Source organism: Mauremys mutica, chromosome 2 (assembly GCF_020497125.1).
Source record: "Mauremys mutica isolate MM-2020 ecotype Southern chromosome 2, ASM2049712v1, whole genome shotgun sequence".
Classification (NCBI taxonomy): Eukaryota; Metazoa; Chordata; order Testudines; family Geoemydidae; genus Mauremys; species Mauremys mutica.
Window position 1 is genome coordinate 93,917,907 of NC_059073.1, and position 23,167 is coordinate 93,941,073.

General features: G+C 45.2%; 1 protein-coding gene across 1 annotated transcript in view; it reads left to right on the top strand.

Annotated features, from left to right (window-relative positions):
* LOC123363189 (centrosomal protein of 192 kDa-like) overlaps positions 1-23,167 on the top strand; it is a 220,227-nt gene that overhangs the window by 113,720 nt on the left and 83,340 nt on the right. Inside the window, exons 31-38 of the mRNA XM_045004073.1 lie at positions 413-1,322; positions 4,365-4,513; positions 5,451-5,681; positions 15,010-15,135; positions 15,589-15,732; positions 16,307-16,370; positions 16,723-16,862; positions 16,970-17,062. Of these exons, the coding sequence (XP_044860008.1) occupies positions 413-1,322; positions 4,365-4,513; positions 5,451-5,681; positions 15,010-15,135; positions 15,589-15,732; positions 16,307-16,370; positions 16,723-16,862; positions 16,970-17,062 (1,857 nt within the window). The remainder of the gene's footprint in view (positions 1-412; positions 1,323-4,364; positions 4,514-5,450; positions 5,682-15,009; positions 15,136-15,588; positions 15,733-16,306; positions 16,371-16,722; positions 16,863-16,969; positions 17,063-23,167) is intronic.

Sequence of the window (23,167 nt, forward strand, 5' to 3'; positions counted from 1 at the left end):
ATAGACAATATTAATGATTATTTTAAGCTTTCCCCCTCCCCCTCAATTTTTATCTATTTTTAAGTTTTCGTAGTGGCAGGAAATTATGGTGAGGAGGTCAGACAATTATTTAATGACAGTAGATGTCGATATTCAAAAATTCAGAGCTTTATAACTGTTAAAACAGTGTCAATATCGTATGTCAAAATATACAAAGTAAATATCCTTATACTCTAGTTCTCAAGCAGCCTTTTACTTACTTTTTCTATCTGTAAATTTTGATTAAGGATGAAAATATTTTTTTTTCATCAGTTTATTTACAATGAAATTGACATTTACTGACCTTTACTGATGAAAAAAAAAATTCTCATCCTTCCAAGCCTATCTATAACTTATAATATTAATGTGTGATATTTAATAACTTCTGTTCTAGAATAATAATGCTAGTGAGTTGAGCACAACAATAATTCGATCCAGTCCAACTCCATTAGTAGAACAGACTACTGAAAAACCCGAAGACTTCTCATGGCAAAGAAATAGAAGAGGAACATCACTAAACACTAGTCAGAAGAACGTGAATGAGAAACCAGAAGCAAGTGAGTCTACAGGTCCTAGCAGCAAACTTGAAGATTTAGTACCTAACCATAAATTGTCCAGAGAGTGTTTACCAAGAAGTGAAAATGAGTTTACATCTAGTCTTCCAAACACAACATCCAGTCAGAACGAAATGGGACATGTTAATCCAGCTTTACCAAGCAAGTCATGTGTTCTTCAGCCATTATCTGTTAATGTCGATACACCTGTAGCTTGGCAGGATCATACAAACAAAACAAAGAAGCCAGGATTATCCTCTTTAAATATGGTACCCACATACAGTGCATTAGGTGTTTATATTCCATTAAATCAAAATACGTGTGGTGAACAGTATATTCCTATTTCAAGCTTCAAATCCCATGGATCTGCCTCTGAGACTCAGACAGTGTCTTCTGCAATTCCCACGCTACTTACTGGCCGTTCACTTGCAACAACAGCATTTGCTCAACAATACCTAGGAAACATGCAATCAAGTGGAAATGTTGCTTTGTCTCAGTATGGTGGCAGCTGCACCGGTTGTTGTCTTCCAGCAGGACTTCCTTTTTCTAGCATCCCAGCAGGACACGTTCAGAATTCAGTTACGGTAGGAATTCCTTTAGGTCCAAGTGTTGGGCCTGGATTGTTGGGTACATCTTCACTTTGTAATCCACACTCTGGTTCCTGGAACACGAATATTTTAAGTACAGAATCGTACATTGGGCAATCTGCTGGTCCTAATGGAAGCAAACGGTGGGAGCCATCTGGGTTTGGTAAGTTGTTTCTTTTCTAAACATCATGATTTTGTTTAAAATACTGTTACTGATCAAAACAGTTTAAAATGGTAAATCATAAACTTAATTTACCTCAAGAAATAGAAACTTTGTGTTTCATTGATCTGCAGCTGTCATCTGGTTTGTTTCATATACACTGTTTTTATTCTTTTCCTCTTTATTTAAATTTTGTGTTAAATCAACATTTACTTAAATAGTATCAGTCTCTAAGATACTATTTTAGCTATTACAAATACTAGGTCCTGGCATTCTTCTTCCTAGAGGATTTGGTAGGATTTTTAGGGAACGTGAGTGGTGACATCATGGAAGAAACCTGCACTGCAGTTCTTCCTGTTTCCAGTTGAGTGAGTAGGAGATGGTAAGTCACACTCCACCTAAAATCCAAGACTCTGCATCCTGTTCTACTCCCATAGGACACTAAAAGTGCTGCAGCCCTTGGTTTCACCCTCACTTGCTGTCACTGCTCAGCCAGATACTTTCCTCTCCCTCAAGCAAAAAATAAAGTCCTGACTTCCCTTTCTGAAGGAAAAAAAACACTTTTGTCTTTCACCGTACTCTTCTCCTTTCCTATTGAGAGCAAGAAATGGGAGCTCCTGACTTCACTTTTGCATACCTTCTGTTATTTTTTGTCTCTGTTACGTTGCTGATCAATTAGAGAACATGGTTGTTTGAAGTTGCACAGTGCTCCCTTATAACATTGTTTGGCATTCGCCTGCTTTGTCCACTGCTTGCAGAAAGAGCAACCTGTTGGAGCTAGCTGGTGGGGGCTTGGAACCATGGTGGACCGGCAGCCCCCCTATCAGCTCACCGCTCTACTAAGTTCCCTGTGCAGCAGCTGCCCAGCAAGCTAACAATTGCCAGGCAGATCAGCTGTCCCTCCCCCCACTTGCTGTGTGCTGCTCCTGCCCTCTGCCTTGGAGCAGCTCCTGGGAGCCTCCTGCTTGCTGTAAAAGGGGGAGGGAGAAAGAGGAGTGCTAATGTCAGGGTGTTCTGCTCCTGTACCCCCATCTCCACAGAGCGGGGCAGGGGATGGGAGGGGGCCCGGGATGGAGGGAGCTTGCTGGCAACAGCTGCTGTCTCAACTTGCTGATCTACTTAAAAAGGCAATGTACTTAGAGTGGAGTCAGCGTATTTAAAGGGGCAATGTGTATCTCCCTTTCTCTCACACACAGTGTGTCTCTCTCTGCCATGCTGTCTCCCCTCCCTCCATTTGTGCTGCCTTGTAGAGTGTGGGGCTACATTAACAACAATGTGTTAACCTGGAGGGCTTAGCCGAGTGCTAGTTCATCATTTAGCACCAAAGCATTCCTGGGAAATATCCCACTCTCTGACTTCACCACCTCAACCAAGTTTCACCATCATCATAGCTGTGAACAGTATTAAATTGTTTATTTAAAACGTGTGTGTGTGTACACACACACACACACACACACACACACACACACACACACACACAGTCTTTGTCTGGCGAAAAAATGTCCCTGGAACCTAGCCCCTCCCATTTACATTAATTCTTATGGGGAAATTAGATTCACTTAACATCGTTTCGCTTAAAGTAGCATTTTTCGGAAACACAACTACAACGTTAAGTAACTAGTTACTGTATCTTAATTGAATTTGTTCACAATGCCTTGGTCACTTTCCTGAATAGTTCATTAAACTTACTAGCCATTGATATGACTAGTTCAGTTCGTTCCTTTCAAAGTCCATTATGTAAATCTTAGGCTGATGCACTAAGTATGAGCATTCTGTTTTCCAGATTCCAGGCATTGAGACTATTCTAAAGGTATTCCACCTCTGCTAGGGAATTGGCTCACCTAAATTTTGTCCTTGGCAAGTTTTAACATCTCCCTAGTCACACCTTTTTCCCATGCAATGAATTCATTTATACTGGTCTTAGTACAGATCTCTACCTTAATGTTACATTAATGGTGCTCATTTAATTTAATTTTCCTTTTAAGAGTGGGAGAATAAGGATAGATCGCTTCTAAATACAAGCATGTATTTCAGCTAAGGCAGCCCTAAAATACTGAACTCTTAAACAGCTTTAGTGTTAAGTTCTGTTGTAATAGGAGAAGTTTTTCAATTTAATGACACAAACCAGTCTAATTTGTGTAGTGTTCTAGAACGGGTCTGCAGCCTCTGGCATGCGGCTCGCCAGGGTGCTTACCCTGGCGGGTTGGGCCAGTTTGTTTACGTGCTGCGTCCGCAGGTTCGGGTGATCGCGGCTCCCACTGGTCGCAGTTCGCTGCTCCAGGCCAATGGGGGCGGTGGGAAGCGGCGCAGGCTGAGGGATGTGCTGGCCCCTGGCTTCCCGCCGCCCTCATTAGCCTGGAGCGGTGAACCGCGGCCAGTGGGAGCCACGATCGGCCGAACCTGCAGACACGGCAGGTAAACAAACCAGCCCAGCCCACCAGGGTGCTTACCCTGGTGGGCCGCGTGCCAAAGGTTGCCGACCCCTGTTCTAGAACTTAGTTTAAAGAGTAGAAACCTAAAGTCGGCAGTCAGTTTTGTAATAAGTTATCACTTTAAGTACAGTAAATGAGCCTAATTAGTATTGTGGTGCTGGATGCTTACAGAAACACCTAATTTCCTGTAAGGTGTACATAATGAACCCCTCAGTTACTATTCCATTTGATGTGAAACCTTAAGCTGCAGTACTGGTTTGGGGTTTTTTGTTTTTTTGTTTGTTTTGGGGGTGGGGGGAGGTTGGCTTTAGTAACTGCATTTGACACACTTTTCTTAAACATCTTCATTTTTAAGGACACTAGAATCTTGAACACTTAACTAATATCCTCAAGTTCACGGGGAAACATTCCCAGGAAATCTCAGACGAGTGTTAGTAATGCTTGGAATGAGGGTGTATTTGTCAAGCCAGGTTATGAACTATTTTAACTCCAGCCTATCAAATTGGTCATGGTTTATTTACCTTTATCAGGGTGCTCATGATAGCAATTGTAGATACTTATACTTGTAAATATACAGATATTGGTAATTAATAGAGATGGTTTTCTTTCCTAGGACATGTGAGAGTACCAGAAGAGCTGAAGTTCCCCAATGCTTGTTGTGTAGGAATTGCATCACAAACTAGTCTTGGTATTTTTAATCCAACTGAAAGATGGTTGCAGGTCAGCATTGGAATTTTCAGTATTTCAATTAATGGAGAAAAGGTAAGCTTTTTCTGTATAGCTTTTAATGTACAGTACAATGTTTCAAGTGCTAGGAACAATGACTATAGAGTCCTATGAATTCTTAAATTCTTTCTAACCTCGTCCCCTCCTGCAGTTTTAATGCATCAAAAACTTAAACTCCATTCCTGCTATTATGACACAAATTCCAGTGGGAAAAAGTTCTCTAGTTGGCTCCTTCCAGACTAGTTGGTGCTTATTTTTTTTCCCCCTTCTCTCAGCATTGTAGCATGTAGCCTCTACTACACTAGTAGCTTCTTATCAGCTATGAACTCCTGATCCCAACTTAAATCCCTGCATGGTAGGTGCTGCTAACGTCTACCTACCAAGCTGGCTTATACTTAGTACTGCTTTAACATTTGAAACCAGAACTGGTAAAAACTATTTGAGTTTTATGTAGCAGCTTACTCTTCTTGTGTACTCTGTTCTGGAACAGCCTTAAGTTTTGTTACAGTGTAAGCTATATTACTTCATTTTGTAAAACTAGTTCTTTATATACAATGTCTATAGGAATAGTGGAGAACAAACACAAATATATTCATGTTGCAGGAAGCTTAGGATGTAAAACATTCCTTATTCTACTTGTTCTATACAGTCTTATGTATATTACAATAAGCTACAGGACTTGAGCAGGCCAGTGATCTTGATGCTGTACAAACTGGGAGAGGGATTTTTCCGAAAGCTGAAAATATAAAATTCAAACGGTGCAACAGTTGGATGAGACAGACATATGGGGAAAGGGGCAGGAGAAGGTAACATTAAAACCATTAAGCAAAAACATGATCAACAAGTATAAGTTAACCACCTACCGAGCCATTGTTAGATACCTTTGTGGGCATCATCTTAGAGGTAAGTCTTAAGGGTGGAATACTTTGCCTTTTTTTACTTTTGCAGAAACTAATAAGGCTTATTTTTTTAGATGGATCCTCTGAAATGTCAGTGTCTAGTGTTCAAGAACAAAACCATCATAGGACCTCATTCTACAGAAGAGCTGAAAATACTTTTCTTACCTTGTCATCCTGGAATCTTCCAGTGTGTCTTCAGTATTTCATCTTGGCCGGTTTCTGCAGATGCTGAGACAATAGTCCAGGCAGAAGCTTTGGCAACTAGGGTAGTTTTGACAGCAGTTGCTGAAAATCCTAATCTCGAGGTAAGCAGTTTGTTATATTGAACCGATATAGTCTTATGTGTTTGCTTTTTCTAAATACTTAAAAACTATTTGGAGACCTCAAGATTACTTTATTTCAAAAGGAGATGAGAATAGTTCATTTAAATGGCAATGTACCAGAAGTATAAACTTTAACACAAGATACTTAGCAAAATTTATTTGCAGAAGGGCCCCTATATGGGGCATTGGAGACTTCTGCTTCATGAGTAATTGACATTTTGCCTATGCTAAGATATGGTGCATAGCTTCTTATTTCATTCAGTCATAATAGTTGGGTGGCTAAAATATGCAGAATAAGTAAGTTTTCTTCTTTGAGTAATTGTCCACAGGGATCCTCCTTCTGGTGCACATACTCCGTGTTTGTGAGATTGGATTTCTTTGGCCAGCTATGTGTGTGAGAGCCATTCCTGTGCTGTGGCTGCTCATATGTTCTACCCTGACCTGGGCACTTTACCCTTCATCAAGCTGGTGGGTGGTTTCTACTAACTCCTGAAGAAAACTCTTGATCTAATTATTCATTCCTGTCTGTTCTTGTTTTAACCAGCATTGAGGCAAGCCTCATTATGAAAACAGAAAAACCTATTCTAGAGTCTCAGTTGTGGCAAATTCTTGCTGTCTCAGGAGCTGCTCAGTCTGTCCTTTGTGAATTTGAGAGAACAAGTCAGTTCCTTGACCCAGTTAAACTGTCACAAAATGCATGACGTTTCTGGTTCTGTGATTCCAGTCCTAATGCCACGGGCATGCTTTCAAATACAGCTGCTCCAGCTTTGTATAGTTGCCTGTTGGTCATGCTGCTCTAAGCTCTCTTGCCTGTTTCTGGAGTTACTAGTTCTCTTTTCCTCAACTGTTGCTTGCAGGGTAAGTTTGTCACCAGGAATAGTCTTTGGTTGCCACCATTGCTCAGATTGGAGGGTAGTCATGACTAATTTGTTGCTTGGGCGACAATTTCATTGAAACCACAAAGTGGCACAAGTATGCTGATCAGGAGAATGTTCTGCTGCTGACTAGGAGTCAATTATTAGTATACAACTTGCATCTTAAACCAGGGAGAAGCCAAACACTGTCGTCACTGTGTCATATATTAATCAGGAACCAAAGAGCAGGAGATAGTGACAGAGGCCTGTTTAGTACTTTGTAAGCAAAGATCTGTTTTTGTAAATGAAGATTTATGTTTCGCTGAGCCAGCTTTTCTGCCGAGGTTTTGAAATCCAGGATACAAGCAGCTGAGCTGTGGCTAGTACTGTCTGGAAAAATGTGAAAGAGACAACTTCAGCACTCTTCTGTCTTTCTGCAGTGGGGAACTTTGAAGTGGATAAAAGCTTTCAAGTAAAATGTAGAGAGGGTGGGGTGAGAGTGAGAGCCAAGCTGCAGACTTTGCTGGCCCCTGAAAAACTTCTGATTCTCTCCTTGACTTTGACTTTGTTTGTTTGCCTTCAAAGGTAAAGTCTGAATAGAATCATCCTGTGATAACCCTAAATACCCAAAAAGGCCTTGGTTTGCTGGAAATGTTAAATCTCTACCAATACAAACTTTTCCTTTTTATGTCATCAACAGATAGCAATCACTTAAGCAAAAAGATAATTCTTGAGTGAGCATATGTGGAAAAAGGCTGAGCAGGTTTTTACTGTGCTCATAGATAGGAAGTCTAAATCTGCATATTTGATTCTTGGTAACTTTCAGAATCTGGTGAATAGATTCAAATACCACATTTAAGATTCTTGTTTTACAGGATTGTATGGATATAGGCTGAGGGTCCAAGTGGCAATGCAAAGGGCCTGAAGCAGAGCTTTATGTTCTGAGTCCTCATTCAGAAGTGACTTATCTTGCAAAGTGTACACTCTAGTCTCCTTTGGTCTATGCATTGTAGTCATCTAGTTCTTAAATCATCCTGTCATGTTCTCTTTGAACTCTTGAGAGATTCTCCAATATCTGCTTCATTCATGTCTATTTGCTTAACCAGGGTGGAGAGTTTCAAACACTCTGCCTATTTCATCAAGGTGGGGAACATGTTTAATCACTATTTCATTTCCAAGGTAGTATTTTTCAGAATATTCACAAATGTGAGCATTGTCAGTCTCATTCATAAGAGAGCTTTTCTTTATCCTGTCTGCAGCTGCTGATTGGAAGACTTTTTACCATGATCTGAACTGTACAGAATGACTCTAAGGAATTATGTTGAAATAGCAATTATTCTTCTTCGAGTGATTGCTCATATCCATTCCATGTAGGTGTGTGCGTGCCGCGTGCACGTTCGTCGGAAGACTTTTACCCTAGCAACTCAGTGGGTCGGCTGGGCGCCCCCTGGAGTGGCGCCACCATGGCGCCGGATATATATACTAGCCGACCCACCCATTCCTCAGTTTCTTCTTACCACCCGTGTCGGTTGTTGGAACAGTGGAGCGCGGCTTAGCTGACCTCCACTTCCCTAGCTACTCGTAGTTTCTCTCGTTAAGTATATAGTTCAGATGTTTATAGTTAACCTTATTTGTTTGTAGTATAGTATTTATTTCACAGGGGTTCGGGGTTTATCCCCTTCCCCTCACCCGGTGCCGGGTCCGATGCCCGGTCCACAGGGTTTTATAATGCTCGGCCGGCCACAAGCCGATGCCGACAAGAGATCCTCTCCTAAGTGCCTCGAGGAATCTCACCTCATAGATAAGTACCGCATTTGTGAGGCCTTTAATCCGAGATCAAAGGAGAGCGGGACTTTCGTCTCAAACAGCTCCTGAGGGAGGCAGCTCTTGCTCCTCCGCTCTCGGCACCGAACGCTGGTTAATCTTCAAGGAGCGCCCACTCGGCACCGGATCACCGGTACCGCCAAGGCCTCTCGGCGCCGACCGTCGCTGGCTCCGACGTCCACTCGGCCTGGAGGATGAAGAGGCACAATATCCTTGCTGCGTCCGAGCCGCCTGCTCCGCAGCCGAGCGCTATGCTCAGTCGGATCGCCCGGCACCGATGTCTGCCGCGGCACCGACAATATCCGCACCATTAACTCCGGCCAGGCAAGAGCCGTCGAGTCCGGTGCTGGAAAGCTCCCCGGTACGGTCCGTGGTCGAGCTCACTATGAGGCTGCGTCCGAGCCGCCTGCTCCGCAGCCGAGCGCTATGCTCAGTCGGATCTCCCAGCACCGATATCTGCCGCGGCACCGACAATATCCGCACCATTAACTCCGGCCAGGCAAGAGCTGTCGAGTCTGGTGCTGGAAAGCTCCCCGGTACGAACCGTGGTCGAGCTTGCGATTAAGCTGCGTCCGAGCCGCCTGCTCCGCAGCCCGAGCACTCTACTACGTCGCACTGCCCGGCGCCGGTACCTGCTGCGGCACCGACAGTATCAGCACCGTAGACTCCGGCCACGCAGGAGCCGTCGAGTCCACCATCTGAACGCTCCCTGATGCAAGCTGTGGTTGTCCTCACTATTCCCTCCACGCAGGAAACATTTCCACAGCGAGGGTGTTAATGGCAAGGGCAGAACCTGCGCTGCTTTAACCCCCGGCACCGCCGGTGCGGGTTATATTGTCTATCGCGAGCCGTCTTGCTCACGCCACTCGGCGTCGGCACCACAGAGCAGCACCGTTCACGATCGCAGTCCCGCAGATGTTCTCGGTCCTGTCGTCAAGCCCGGTGCTGGCACCGTTCACGGTCCTGGCACCATTGCCCCATATCGGTACCGGTCGTACCCGCGGCACCGATCAGCGGCCCGTTTCCCGACCTGGTACACTCGGTGCAGATCCAGCTCCCGGCACCGCTCCAGGCACTGGACTCACGTAGCCACTCCCGGCATCGAGCCTCGAGATCTCGGCCAGCCTCCCGGCATCGCTCCGGTCGCAGGTCCCATTCTCGCTCCCGGTACCGGTAGGCCTCACGGTACCGATCCCCGGTGCCGCGTCGAGCGCCATGAGCTGGAGAGGGAGACTCCGCTCAGGGCTTTAACTTCTCCATGGCCATCCATTCAGATGTGGACACCAGAGACTTCCGGGTGCTCCAGGACAGGACCCTGACCTCCATCAGTGGCTGCCCTGTACATCTTGGGCGCGCTACCTGTGCTCCCATCGCGCTCTGTTCCGTCAGAGCAATGGGTACCAGGGGTGACAGTTAGTCGTCCCCCTCTGACCGGTACGGAGGGAATCCGGTTCTGCCACCAGATTCCCACATCCCACCAGATCAGCAGGTCGTCCAGGAGCGTGAGCCCGCACAAGACCCACTTGCCCCGGTTTTTCGTCTCCCTCTTCCCCAGATGAGGCGGTGGCAGAAGCGTGCTCCTTAGGCCCTCCCCTAATCGGCCTGGGGGCCCATCAGGACCTCCCGAGACGGGTGGCATTCACTATGAATCTCCAGGTGGCCACTATCCCGCCCGTAGGCACGGGAGTCGAATGCATGTGCATGGTATCCTCCAGGGGCGACGGGCACCTATATGTACGTCTTTCCCCCTGCTCCCTTGTCATCTAGTGGGAGACTTTACAGAGTCGGGTTCTCAGATCTCCCGTCAAGAGTTTGATGCCCTCCTGGAAAAAGGGTTCAGAGTGGCGAGAGCTTCCCTCCACACCTTGTTGGAGGTAGCGGACTCCACAGCCACGGCTCTGGCCTTGGGTGTTGCCACGAGGTGCATTTCATGGCTCCAGTTATCAAGCCTTCCTTCGCAGCTGCTACACACTATACAGGACTTGTCCTTCAATGACAAAGGCCTGTTCTCAAAACTGGCCCTAGGCTGCAAGGCCCAAAGGTCAGCGAGGTCACTATGCACTCCCTCTCGGCATGTACATGCCGATGTCTCACCGACGACCTTTCCGCCCAGCCTTGCCGCTCTTACCCTGCGCCTAGCCAAAGACAAGGCTTTGCCAGCAGGTGACGCTGAGGCAGTCGTAGGCGTTGGTCGGGACCCCTAAGAGGCCAAAATCAGGGTCCTCCCAACCACCAATCGGGCAAAAGCCTATCCCTCCTCGTCCCTCTTAGGGGCCCCTCTCACGAGCAATTCCTCTTGCAAGAGGTGCAGGCGCTCCTCACCATCGGAGCTATAGAGGAGGTTCCACGGTCGAAAGGGACAAAAGGTTCTAGCCCCACTAGTTCCTGATCCCCAAGGTGAAGGGAGGTCTCAGACCTATCCTAGACCTGCGGGAGCTCAACAAGTTATGATATACCTGGAGTTCCGCATGGTATCCATGGGGACCGTCATCCCATCCTTGGATCCCGGAGACTGGTATGCCGCCCTCGATAGGAAGGGTGCGTATTTTCACGTCGCCATTTATCCTCCGCACAGCAGGTACCTCCGCTTTGTGGCCAACTGTCATTTCCAGTTTACGGTCCTCCTGGCTGACCTATCCAGCCCCCTGTGCATTCACAGTCTCTGGCTGTAGTTGCCGCCCTCTCTGCCACTGTCGGATACACGTTCTCCGTATCTGGACGATTGGCTCATTCCAGGGGCCACCGGGGCCCAAGTTACCACTTGTGGGCGTCGACGAGGTCCTATTCCTGCGTTTAGGCCTGAGGATCCATATAGCGAAATCCACCCGGATTCCCGCTCAGGGACTGAGCGCATCTGATCATGATCGCTCCAGCGTGGTCCAGGCAGCACTGGTACACCATGTTGCTAGACCTGTTGGTAGCCAACCGATTCCCCTGCCTCTTTGCCCAGACCTCATAACGCTGGGTCACGGCAAACTTTACCACCTAGACCTGCAATCCCTGCACATCTCCGCATGCCTGCTGCGGGCCTAAACCGATCCGTGTTGCATTGTTCTGCCTCGGTTCTGCAGGATTCTCCTGGGTGGTAGGAAGCCTTCCACTCGGTTAACGTTTCTGCCCAACTGGCAGTCTTTCTCTTGCTGCTACGAAACATTGTGTTTCCCCCACAGAGGTTCCATTCTATTTCCTCTGGGATTTCCTATGATCTTCAAACAGCAGCGCCTGGCGCAGTTCATCGTTAAGGGTGCACTTGGCAGCCGTCTCTACCTTCCTCCCAAGGGAGAGTGGCTGCTTCATATTCTCACACGCTGTGGTTTCTAGGTTCCTCAAGGGCTTGGGGCATTTATGCCCCCAGGTTCACCGCCCCACCATCTCCTGGGTCTTCAACCTGATTATAAGCAGACTTATGCCTGCTCCATTCGAACCACTGACAACATGCTCGCTGAGATACCTGTCCTGGGGGACAGCTTTTTCCTTGTCGCCTTGCATCGGCTGGACAAGTCTCCAAGCTTCGGGCTCTCACAGTGAACCCACGGTACACTATGTTGCATAAGGACAAGGGACGGTTGTGACCATGTCCAGCCTTCCTCCCTAAGGTGCTGTTGACCTTTCATATCATCCGGGATATCTTCCTTCTGGTCGTCTTCCGAAGCCCCATTCATTGCGACGGGAGCACATTTGCCCTCCCTAGACGTCCGTAGGGCGCTCGCTTTTTATGTCAAGCGGACAAGCCTTTTTGTACGCCCCCAACTCTTCGTTGTATTGGCAGACCGGATGAAGGGCCTACCTGTTTCCTCCCAGAGCTTTCCATCTTGGGTGACGTCATGCATTTGCTCCTCCTGTGACTGGCCCATGTTCCGTCGGGCCACCTTACTGCTCGTTTCACCAGGGCTCAGGCTTCTTCTCCTGCCTTTCCGACTCACATACCCTTCCAGGGGCTATGGCATGCTACTACATGGTCCTCTATCCGGACCTTTGCCTCTTTGGTCTGTCTGTCCAGAGATGATGCAGCCTTTGGCTCAGCAGTTTGCATTCTGCAACATCTCACTCCAACCCCACCGCCTACGTAAGGCTTGGGAATCACCTACATGGAATGGATATGAGCAATCACTCGAAGAAGTAAAAACGGTTACTTACCTTTGTAACTGTTGTTCTTCGAGATGTGTTGCTCCTATCCATTCCAAACCCACCCTCCTTCCCCACTGTCGGAGTAGCCGGCAAGAAGGAACTGAGGAGTGGGTGGGTCGCCTGGTGTATATATCCGGCGCCATGGTGGTGCCACTCCAGGGGGCGCCCAGCCGACCCACTGAGTTGCTAGGGTAAAAGTCTTCCGACGAACGTGCACGCGGCGCGCACACACCTACATGGAATGGATATGAGCAACACATCTCGAAGAACAACAGTTACAAAGGTAAGTAACCGTTTTTTACTTACGTATCTCTTCAGCCTCTCAAAGATTGATAGCATCTCTTTATTGAAATAAAGGTTTTAAGATCACTAATGGGTAGCTATCAAAATTTAAGTGTACATTAAGTTAATAAAAATCAAAATTTGTTCTTCTGTGAGTACTTCAGTGCAGCATGTAATTTTGGTTCAGTTCTTGATATTACCAGCATGTGAACATTATACGTATCCTTTCATTCTTCTTCGAGTGATTGCTCCTATGCATTCCAGTTAGGTGTGCGTGCCGCGCGTGCACGGCTTCTCCGGAACATTTTTACCCTAGCAACTCCGGCGGGCCGGCTGGCGCCCCCTGGAGTGGCGCCGCTATGGCGCCTGTTATATACTCCAGCCGGCCCGTCCGCTCCTCAGTTCCTTCTTACCGCCCGTGACGGCCAGTTGGAACTGTGGAGTGCTCTTGTCCTCCACTACCCTAGCTCTCGCTACTCTCGTTTGTATATATAGTTCGTTTATAGTTAGTATAGATAGTTGTTATAGTTAGTTACTTAGGTTTTAGAGTTAAGGTTAGGGGGGTTTCCCCTCCCTTTCCTCCCCCGGTGCGGGCTCATGCCCAAGGCACCGGGCTTTAAGTCCTGCGCTATTTGCCAGAGGCCTATGCCAGTTGGAGACCCACACGACGCCTGCCTTCGTTGCCTCGGCGAAAGTCACCGGACGGACAAGTGTGCGATCTGTTCCGCCTTCAAGCCGAGAACACGTAAGGAGCGGGACTTTAGACTTAAGCAGCTCCTTATGGAGGCGTCGCTCCAGCCCACGGCACCAGCCGAGCCGGCACCGAGAGCCTCATCGGTGCAGAGCGCACCGGCGGCCCCGAGCCGCTCCGGCACCGTGGCCCCGCAGCCTCAGCCAGCGGCACCGAAGACCCGGCACCGCTCGCTCTCGCCTGCTAGAAAGCGCAAGCTAGCGAAGGCAATCGCTAAGTCTCGAGCTGAGGACTCAGCCAAGACAATTGTGCCACCCGCGACTCCCGCGGTGGCCGTGCGCAAGGCAGACGCCGAGCCGTTGACTCCGGCGCTGCAAGGGCCGTCGAGTCCGGCACCGCCACGCTCCCCGGCACCGTCCGCAGTTGAGCCAAGACTCCCGTCGACGCCGGAGGCATATTCCTCTGCACGAGAGCTGATTCAGCTCATAGAGGCACCGAGCCTCCGGCCCCCGGCACCGCCGGTGCGGGCTGTCGCGTCGGCAGGGAAGCCGGCGATGATGATCCGGCCACCCTCCCCGGACCGACGGCACGGACGATGCTCCCGGTCCCGGTCACGCTCCCGGTCCCGACGCAGGTCGCCATCCCGCCGCTCCCGATCTCGGCACCGCATCATCTTCGAGATGTGTTGCTCCTATCCATTCCAGACCCGCCCTCCTTCCCCACTGTCGGAGTAGCCGGCAAGAAGGAACTGAGGAGCGGACGGGCCGGCTGGAGTATATAACAGGCGCCATAGTGGCGCCACTCCAGGGGGCGCCAGCCGGCCCGCCGGAGTTGCTAGGGTAAAAATGTTCCGGAGAAGCCGTGCACGCGCGGCGCGCACACCTAACTGGAATGGATAGGAGCAACACATCTCGAAGAACAACAGTTACTACGGTGAGTAACCGTCTTTTCCTATTTAAAAATCTTTTTAGCAGCTTATGAACAAACATTCTTAGGATAGTTCTCAGAAGGTTCAATTTTTGTTTCTTCCCTCAAACTGTCCTCCTGAGATCTCAACTGTAAATTAAATGAGTCTTGAAGAAAGGATAATACAAAGTTTTTGATTAATTAAGCTGATTTCATGTAGTGTTTATATCAAACAAAACACACTTCTAAAATTAAACATCAGGTTTGTGTTCTCTCTGAGCTTTGAAATATGGATTTTTGTGAATTCTGCATTTTTAAATGAGCTGCTTCCACAATGCTGCTGTTAAATTCCTATGTCCTGATACCCAGCCTGTTTCACTACTGCTGGCCTTGTGTGCTTGCTTTACCCTGCCTACCCCATAGAAATAAATTCAGGCCCAAAGTGTGGGAAACAGTGTGGGATGGTGCTGCTTGTTGGTGTCAAAGCCAACTTCTCACTTCTTCCACTTCTAACAGCAGGGGAACTGCACTGTATCGCTCGGTGCAGGGAAGGAGAGCGGCAATATGTGGAAAAGCATGGTCCTTCCCTCAAATTGATAAAGGCTGTATCTATGTCTAATATCAGGTGGAAACAGGAAAGACAGATGGTCTAGATTTTGGTGACCTATCATCTGGCAGTTGGAAGGCTCTTCCACTAAAACTAATCAACAAGACCCATGCTTCTGTGCCCATCAGACTTATTATCAAAGCAGTAAGTACATTAATTTTTTTATATTTATTTATTTATTTAAAGGTGAAATCAGGACTGGAAGGGACCTCAAGAGGTCATCTAGTCCAGTCCCCTGCACTCATGACAAGACTAAGTATTATCTAGATCATCCCTGACAGATGTTTTCTAACCTGCTCTTAAAAATCTCCAATGACGGAATAAACTTTTCTGTAACAGTAATTCTAGTAATCAGTGTTGATAGGGATGAATTTGTCATGGAAGAAGCATATTTTATATGTATCTGTAATGGCTGCTTTGCTGTATTGCTAGGATATGTTTCCACAGAAGGATAATTTTGAATTATCAATTCTGTGGCAGCCTCAAAGGCTATACCCGTACCTAGAGAAGTATCCTCAAAACTTCCATGTCTATATATTACTTTTGAAAATGTGGATCTTAATATTTTATTTTTAAAAAGCAGTTTTATTATGACAGAATGCTGTAGCGTGGCGTTGCTTCACATTTTCCAAGGAACCAGTTAATACTTTTATTGAATGTTCATCTCAGACTGATGCAATCTCTCAGCTAGCAGCTCCATCAGTTGTGAACCACGTGATACACGCGAGTTATGATGGACAAGTAAGTAGCTCATAACAAGATTAGTTTTTGAAATTGTTCTTTTAAAATTATTCTAGTTACAGATAACTGAATCCACACTAACTGTTTGTATGAAGGGTAGTGATGTGATCAATATTGTTTTCTTGTTTTGAGTTCATTTCGGTTTTCTGGTGGTGGGAGTGATCAAGCAGTAGTTTAACTGTAAGAGTGTTTTTGGGTGGTGGAGAGTGTAGGTAACTTATCTTCATAATTTAAAATATTAACTAAAAATCAAACTACTGGGATTTTCCAAGAAAGTAGATTAAAGATTATTCAGAGCTTTTACTTTACTGTTTAATTCCCTCTGACACTCTGGATAACTTCTCTGTATATTAGCTCACTTTAACTAAGAAACTATTTTTTGTAACCTATAAAAGGAGCGTTCATAGTAAAACGCTCTTTGGTTGTTTTGTCTTAGAAACACTGCTTTTCCAGATTTGAGTCTAGACATCTAATTCAATTAATGAATGTCTTGTTCACACTGCCTATTGGACAGTTTAAAAGTTGAAATTTTCAGTAGATGTATGTAAAGTATCAAATATATTCCTTTTTTCAGGATCCTGAAAACTTAATAGTGTGGGTCCTGTTCCACGCACCAAAGAAACAAATCTCTCTTTCAGGTATAGTAGTTTGACTTCCATTTTAACTACTTTTGTGTGTTACAAGTTTGCTTTAGGACTAAAAGGGTAAGTCCCTAATGTAGATGAAACATTTCAGTAACTTTTTTGCTCTGGTGCCCTAATCTGTGTACGTCCATCCTGGCATTGACAGATCCATTTTAATACTTGAAATTAAATAATACCCAAAATAAAAGTAGAGTTATATCTTAAGTAATTAAGGTCCCCATTACCATACTAACCACTTCAAAATAAAATATTGAGCTTCAAGTTGGTTATAGTTCAGGCATCAAACTTTAAGAATTTTGCAGGTAAAAAATGCTTTACTCTTTTGTTGAATTTAAAATCCTTCTAGATATCTTGGGTCCAGCAGATGAGTTCTTAGCAAGAGTTGATGTAGAGGTTGACAGTCCAGGGCCTACTAGTGTGATAAAAAGTATTCCCCTCAGAGCAAGAGCTGGAACAGCTAGGATACATGCTCCAAAGGACTTACAGGTATTCTACCAAAAAAATTATAAATTAAGTGTACTTTAGCTTCTTTGCTGTTGGTAGTTCTGCATTCTTTGTTGTAAAATACAACCTTTTTTTTTTTTTTTTTAAAGGCCATGTGTCTGTCTGCTAGTGTGGGTTCTTCAGCCAAGCAGCAGCTGCCTTTAAAGAATGCTGGAAATATTGAAGTCTATTTAAAAATTAAGGTAGGGAGATGTCTTAATTTTCTAAATAGTAGTCTTAAAATCATTGCTTTTGTGCTGCCCACATTTCATTGAAATTAGAGCTGACCTCTGGAAGCCCCACAAACCTTGCAGTCCCTCTGGCTTTCTGGGGGGGACTGTAGCTAGCACAGGTGTCCTCCATATTATTTTTTTTTAAGTAAAGTTTCCTGATGCTTTGTTGGAAGAGAAGCCTTGAAAATTAAATCAGTCACTAGGGTTGGAAGTTTATTGCAGTGGTTTTTGTTCCCGGAAAGTCATAGGCTATTCAGTCACTTTTATAATTGCGTATGCTTGGTTTGTGAGTATGTCAGTATTAAATAGCTAATTTTGTGAGTTTGCAGCTGTAGGTAGTATCACTTGTCACAGAGGCTCTGCGTGTCCAGTGCAGGGTTGATACACTGCGTCACGCAGTCGTCAGGACTCTGTGCTGGGCCAGACAGCCACAATCAAGGACTCTGGCCCTCTGGTTGGAGCAGAGCAAATGAACAGTCTGTAGCTCTTAGCCTCCTGACTGGGGCTGACAATAACAGTCTGGGTTTTGGCCCTCGGGCAAGGCAGAGCAAACAAACAACTTATATCAGCGATTCCCGACAGTAATGCGTAGTGGCAAGTGTAGGATGGAGATAAAGGCAGGGCAACCTGGTCCCACCCTACTCCACTGGATTCCAACTCAGAGTCCTAAGAAGCCAATGATCAACTTATTAAGGGTCAACTGGCGGCTTCCAGTGCGTTCCCTGCGTCACTTCCAACCCTTGAGTCTCCTGGAGGCTTGTTCTCCATAGGCTGTGGCTTGGCATCTCTGTTTGCCTCCGTTAATGAGGGATCTCCCTTAGTGTAGTCAGGGATACCCTCCTTTGCAGTCAGGAGATCTGACGGTACTTCAGAAGGAGTCAGCAGCGCATGTCCATCCTCCTCCTCAGCCAGCTCAGACTGGAGTGAGCTGCTTCCTTTTATCTGCTCCCTCCACCAGAAGCATGTGCAGCAATGTTGAGGTTCGTGGCCGCTTGGGCCCACAGTGAGTGATGAATTCCTGCTTGCCCAGTCCGGGGTTGATACACCCCGTCACACCACTCAGACTATGCTTCAAGTTTCTTCCCCAGTTAGTTTCTGCAAGTGAGTCTGCTTTTTTTGCTCAGCACCTAGTATAGTCTCTCAGTGTCGAAGGTGGGTTATCTACAGTAGTTGCATGAAACAGTGTGGAGTAAATGTGGGATTGAATAAAGGTTTCCATCATTCTAATTCATACTCAAATATTCACTTCCTTATGGCTTTAATCAAATCACTTAGGTTTTCTCTATCTCAAGTACAAGGGATAATAGCTTTATTGGAGAGTTATTTGGATGACTAGTTAATGTGCAGTGGATATCTCACTGGAGATGAGAGAGCTTGGGGAGAAAACATAAGAGCAGAACAAAAGTGGAATCAGGAAAGGAAAAACAGTAATACTAGAGCAAGCTAAGAGTTGGACCACCTAGTATGGTATGTATATGAAAGAATAAGGGAATGGGGATGTTGATCTAAAAGAGAATAGAAGCAATAGGCAATGGAATAGTGACATAGAGGCAGAATGAGTGACATGGAAGAGAGAGAATTAAAAAAAAACCAAAACATAAAATTGTTTGTGGTAGATGTCCTAGATCTCCTCTCTGAAAGAAAGGGGTGGAATGGCTATCTTGAGCACACTACACCTCTACTCTGATATAATGCTGTTCTTGGGAGCCGAAAAATCTTACCGCGTTATAGGTGAAACCGCATTATATCGAACTTGCTTTGATCTGCCGGAGCGCGCAGCCCTGACCCCCTGGAGCTCTGCTTTACCGTGTTATATCCGAATTCGTGTTATATTGGGTCACATTATATTGGGGTAGAGATGTACTATTTTTATTTCAGTTTATGTACACTAACACAAAAATACTTGAATATCCCAAGGTATTGTTATAGCGAGAGATGGCTACCTTCATGTGAGTTGTAGATCCAAAGATAATCAGACCTCTTTAAAGCTGATGTGTGTGCCAAGTAATCTTTCAGGCTCAGCAGAAGGATTGAATAAGACCCCTTTTTGTAGCAAGAATAGCTATATGGAGCTACCACTCAAGGCACTAGGCAACATAGCAGGTCAGAGCTAAGCCATGTGGAGTGAGTGGTTTTCTGTTAGACACTGGCTAGGAGATTTAGTTGCACTGCATATGTGTTGGAGTCAGAAAAGCATGTAGAAGGAGTTGAGCATGATCCTGAGAGGAATTAGCAAGAGAGAGAGACCTTTGTGGGTGCAGAACTCACTGGAGTGGTAGACTTGGATTACTGAGCAAGAAAACTGCCTGCTAGGTTTTTTTTCTCCTACTTCATTGAAGGAGACCAAACTTTATGTATATTTTTTGTAAATAAGCAAGATAGCAGTAAGAATATATCTGTCTCATATCACTGATTTCTTCTTATAATGGAAATAACCCTAAATATTAGCCAGCTTTGTGGGTCAAAAAGGCAACACTGTACTAGACTGTTAAATTACTTGTCATGTTAAAATTGTTAATATTACTAGCTACTCAGGATCATAGTTACACTACAGAAAGACTTGATAAGTAATCCTGCACACATCCCTCCAGAAAACAGGAATTCTGTGGCCCTCAGACCGAGCTTTCTTGGAGTATTACCCTTTGAAATGCTTTCTGCATTTTGGCAATTATCTGTAAAGCTATAGGGTTCCAATTCTGCACTATACCTGGTGTCAGCAAAAGTCTGTCTTCCCTTCTTTCTTGTTATGAGTCAGTTGTTGATGCATTTGGATGTACCTCAAATAATTCAGATTTTTTACTAAAATCCTGAGGCAGTCCTGGACAGGAGTTGGTGGTTTTCTGTGGGGAAAGTTGTTTTATAGACCAGTCCTACATATCAAGACCACTGGACCTGGTAGAAATGCTGCTGTGATACAGATTTTTAGTGTTCCCAGCATGCTAAAGCCCAGGCTGAAAAAGGTTACAAACAAAGCCTCGTGTACTCTGTAGTAAGCTGTGGTGAGATTCTTAGATTCTGTGACATGGTTTTGCAGAAGACAGAAAATTTTCATTTAATTGAAAGAAAAATAGTAAAAATGTACCTGAGTAATCATCCCCCTATTTGCTATAGCTTTCATCTGAACAGTCCTTTGAGATTAATGGAGTGGGTTCATGTCTTTTACAGCTATTTTTTCAGGCTGTCTACAAACTCAAGAAGAGATCACTGCATTAACTTAAATTTGGCTCAGGTTTTCTTCAGCAATGGTTAGAAACATTTTTTTTCTTTTAACTAGAAACATGATTTCTGGAGCACAGCTTTGTGTAGGTTCCCTGGCAAATTCTATGGCCCTGGAACTTCAGAATGCATGGGTCTCTGATTAGAACACTTGCTGTCAACTGTTGATAAAGAACTTTTAAAACAAATCTGCCAAGAAATAGAAAACTTGATTAGTTAATATACTCACAAAACTAGATAAGAAAGCTAAAATGAAGGCCCAGAAAAACTAATCACTATTTAACTTTACATTTCTAACTTGTAGTTATTCTACCAACTCAGTACAATTGAGTTGCCTCTAGTATACACTGGAGGCAGCTGAAAATGTATCTATGGGGGTTATGAGTTTGGCTGTGCCTCGAACAGTTTCAGACCATATTCCCTGCCTCCAACCAGCTAAACAAAGCAGTGTCTCTGCTCTTGCACTATTCCTGGCTCTTAAAGCCATTCTAAAGCTGTAGTAATGAATCCTGTTCTCTTCTCCCAGCCCTCCTTCTCTTCGTTCACTGGAAACCAATTTAAAACAACAAACAAAGATCTTTCCCAGAATAAGACATCTATTATGTTCCCCGTTTTTCGTGCTTTCCTATCCCGTGGCAGAGCTAGTGAAATAGAGCAGGCAAATGGCCAGAGGATTCTCTCCATCTGATAAAGATCTGTTGAGGAGCCACAAAAGGGGAGCTCTGCCACATCTGCTCCCAGCCTGTGAACCCTGGCTCTGCCAGGTGAAGGGTTTAGCGCCTGTACAATTTTGGGGGCTCCTACATTTCCCCATATTGGTGGTTCCTGAGGGACCTCTGCAAGGATAAATTGGTTCTTAACAGGCAGCCAGGACCATGTTTCTAAATTAAGGATTCATCAGAGGTGAATGTTCCCCTTCTCTGCACAGTACCGGCTTCATCACGTACAAAGGTTCCTTGTCAAATCTTGGAGAGTAATAGTCTCTTGACAAAAAGACTAGAATCCTCGCTGACGCCCATTCCTCCCAGAGGATGGTTTGGACTCCCTCGGGGATGTGCTCCTTGCATGTGATTTTTTTAGAAAACTCATCAGACAAGGAGCATGGGTATTTAAGGCCCCTCACACAGGCTAAAACACAAAAATAGCACTATCTAGGAAGAGGGACTGAATCTCAGATGGGGGACAGAATCTTCCCTTTGATTTCCAGCCTTATGTGAGTTAAAGAAGGAAGAGTTATTTCAGATCTTCATCCTCTCTAATTAGCTCCAGTTCTTAACCAAACAAGTTTTTTCATATTACAATAACCCTAAAGCAGAGAACTAGGAGAGGTTCTTCTTTGAGTGATTGCTCATGTCAATTCCAGTTAGGTGTGTGTGTGTGTGTGTGTGTAGCGTGCATGGCAGCTGGAAGGTTTTTCCCCTAGCAGTACCTGTCAGGTCCATCCGGGTGCCCCATGGGGTCACAGAATCATAGAATATCAGGGTTGAAAGGGACCTCAGGAGGTTATCTAGTCCAACTCCCTGCTCAAAGCAGGACCAATTCCCAACTAAATCATCCCAGCCTGACCATAAAAACCTCTGAGATTCCACCACCTCCCTAGGTAACCCATTCCAGTGCTTCACCACCATCCTAGTGAAAAAGTTTTTCCTAATATCCAGCCTAAACCTTCCCCACTGCAACTTGAGACCATACTTCTTGTTCTGTCATCTGGTACCACTGAGGACAGTCTAGATCCATCCTCTTTGGAACCCCCTTTCAGGTAGTTGAAAACAGCTATCAGATCTCCCTCATTCTTCTCTTCTGCAGACTAAACAATCCCAGTTCCCTCAGCCTCTCCTCATAAGTCATGTGTTCCAGCCCCCTAACCATTTTTGTTGCCCTTCGCTGGACTCCTTCCAATTTTTTCACATCCTTCTTGTAGTGTGGGGCCCAAAATTGGACACAATACTCCAAATGAGGCCTTACCAATGCCAAATAGAGGGGAATGATAATGTCCGTCGATCTGCTGGCAATGCCCCTACTTATATAGCCCAAAATGCTGTTAGCCTTCTTGGCAACAAGGGCACACTGTTGACACACCTTCATGGCGCTGAATATAGGGCCCTGCCAACCCGCCACTGCTTCAGTTTCTTCTGACAGCCTGTGACGGTTAGCCGAAACGCTCATAGCTCTTGCTTTGTAAGTGCAACTTCTCTAGTAGTTTGAACTTTTGTCCTGTAAATAGGTAGGTTTATAGTAGTATAGTTTAATATAGTGCTAGATAAGTTTCAGTTGGGGGTAGCCCCCCTCTTTTGCTCCGCCTTTTCCCCAGTACCAGGGAATGCCCTGATCCCTGGGGTTTGTTGCCTGATTTGGGGAGGGTTAGTAGGGACAGTGGAATTTATCCAATTAATTAAGAATGTTAGTAATAATTAATAGATATAAATAATATGGGTATGGCTCGCCAATATGTGTGATCAGAAGATAAAAGTTCGTCTTGAATCAGGCTTCACAGAATTTAATACAAGGAGATTGGGGTATAACAGGAATTTACACTGAGACAAAGTTTAGTCAAACAAGACCTTTTATTTAAAACCAATAAAACAAGAAGTAAATGTAAAATGTTAAAAGCAGTTTGATTACAAAGTTACAAAATATCACAGTTCTTTAGGAGATATGATATGATCTTACACAGTTCTAATGCATTTTGCAGCAAATAGTACTAAAGTGAATTTCACACCTCTGCTAGAGGAAGTATAATTATAAAGAAACTGGTTATGAATTAAACCCTTCTTAGCATAGATGCTTAGAGGTGAAGTAGAAATTAAGAATGATTTCATACTTACAACTTTGAAAAGAATTAATACTATGACTTAGTAT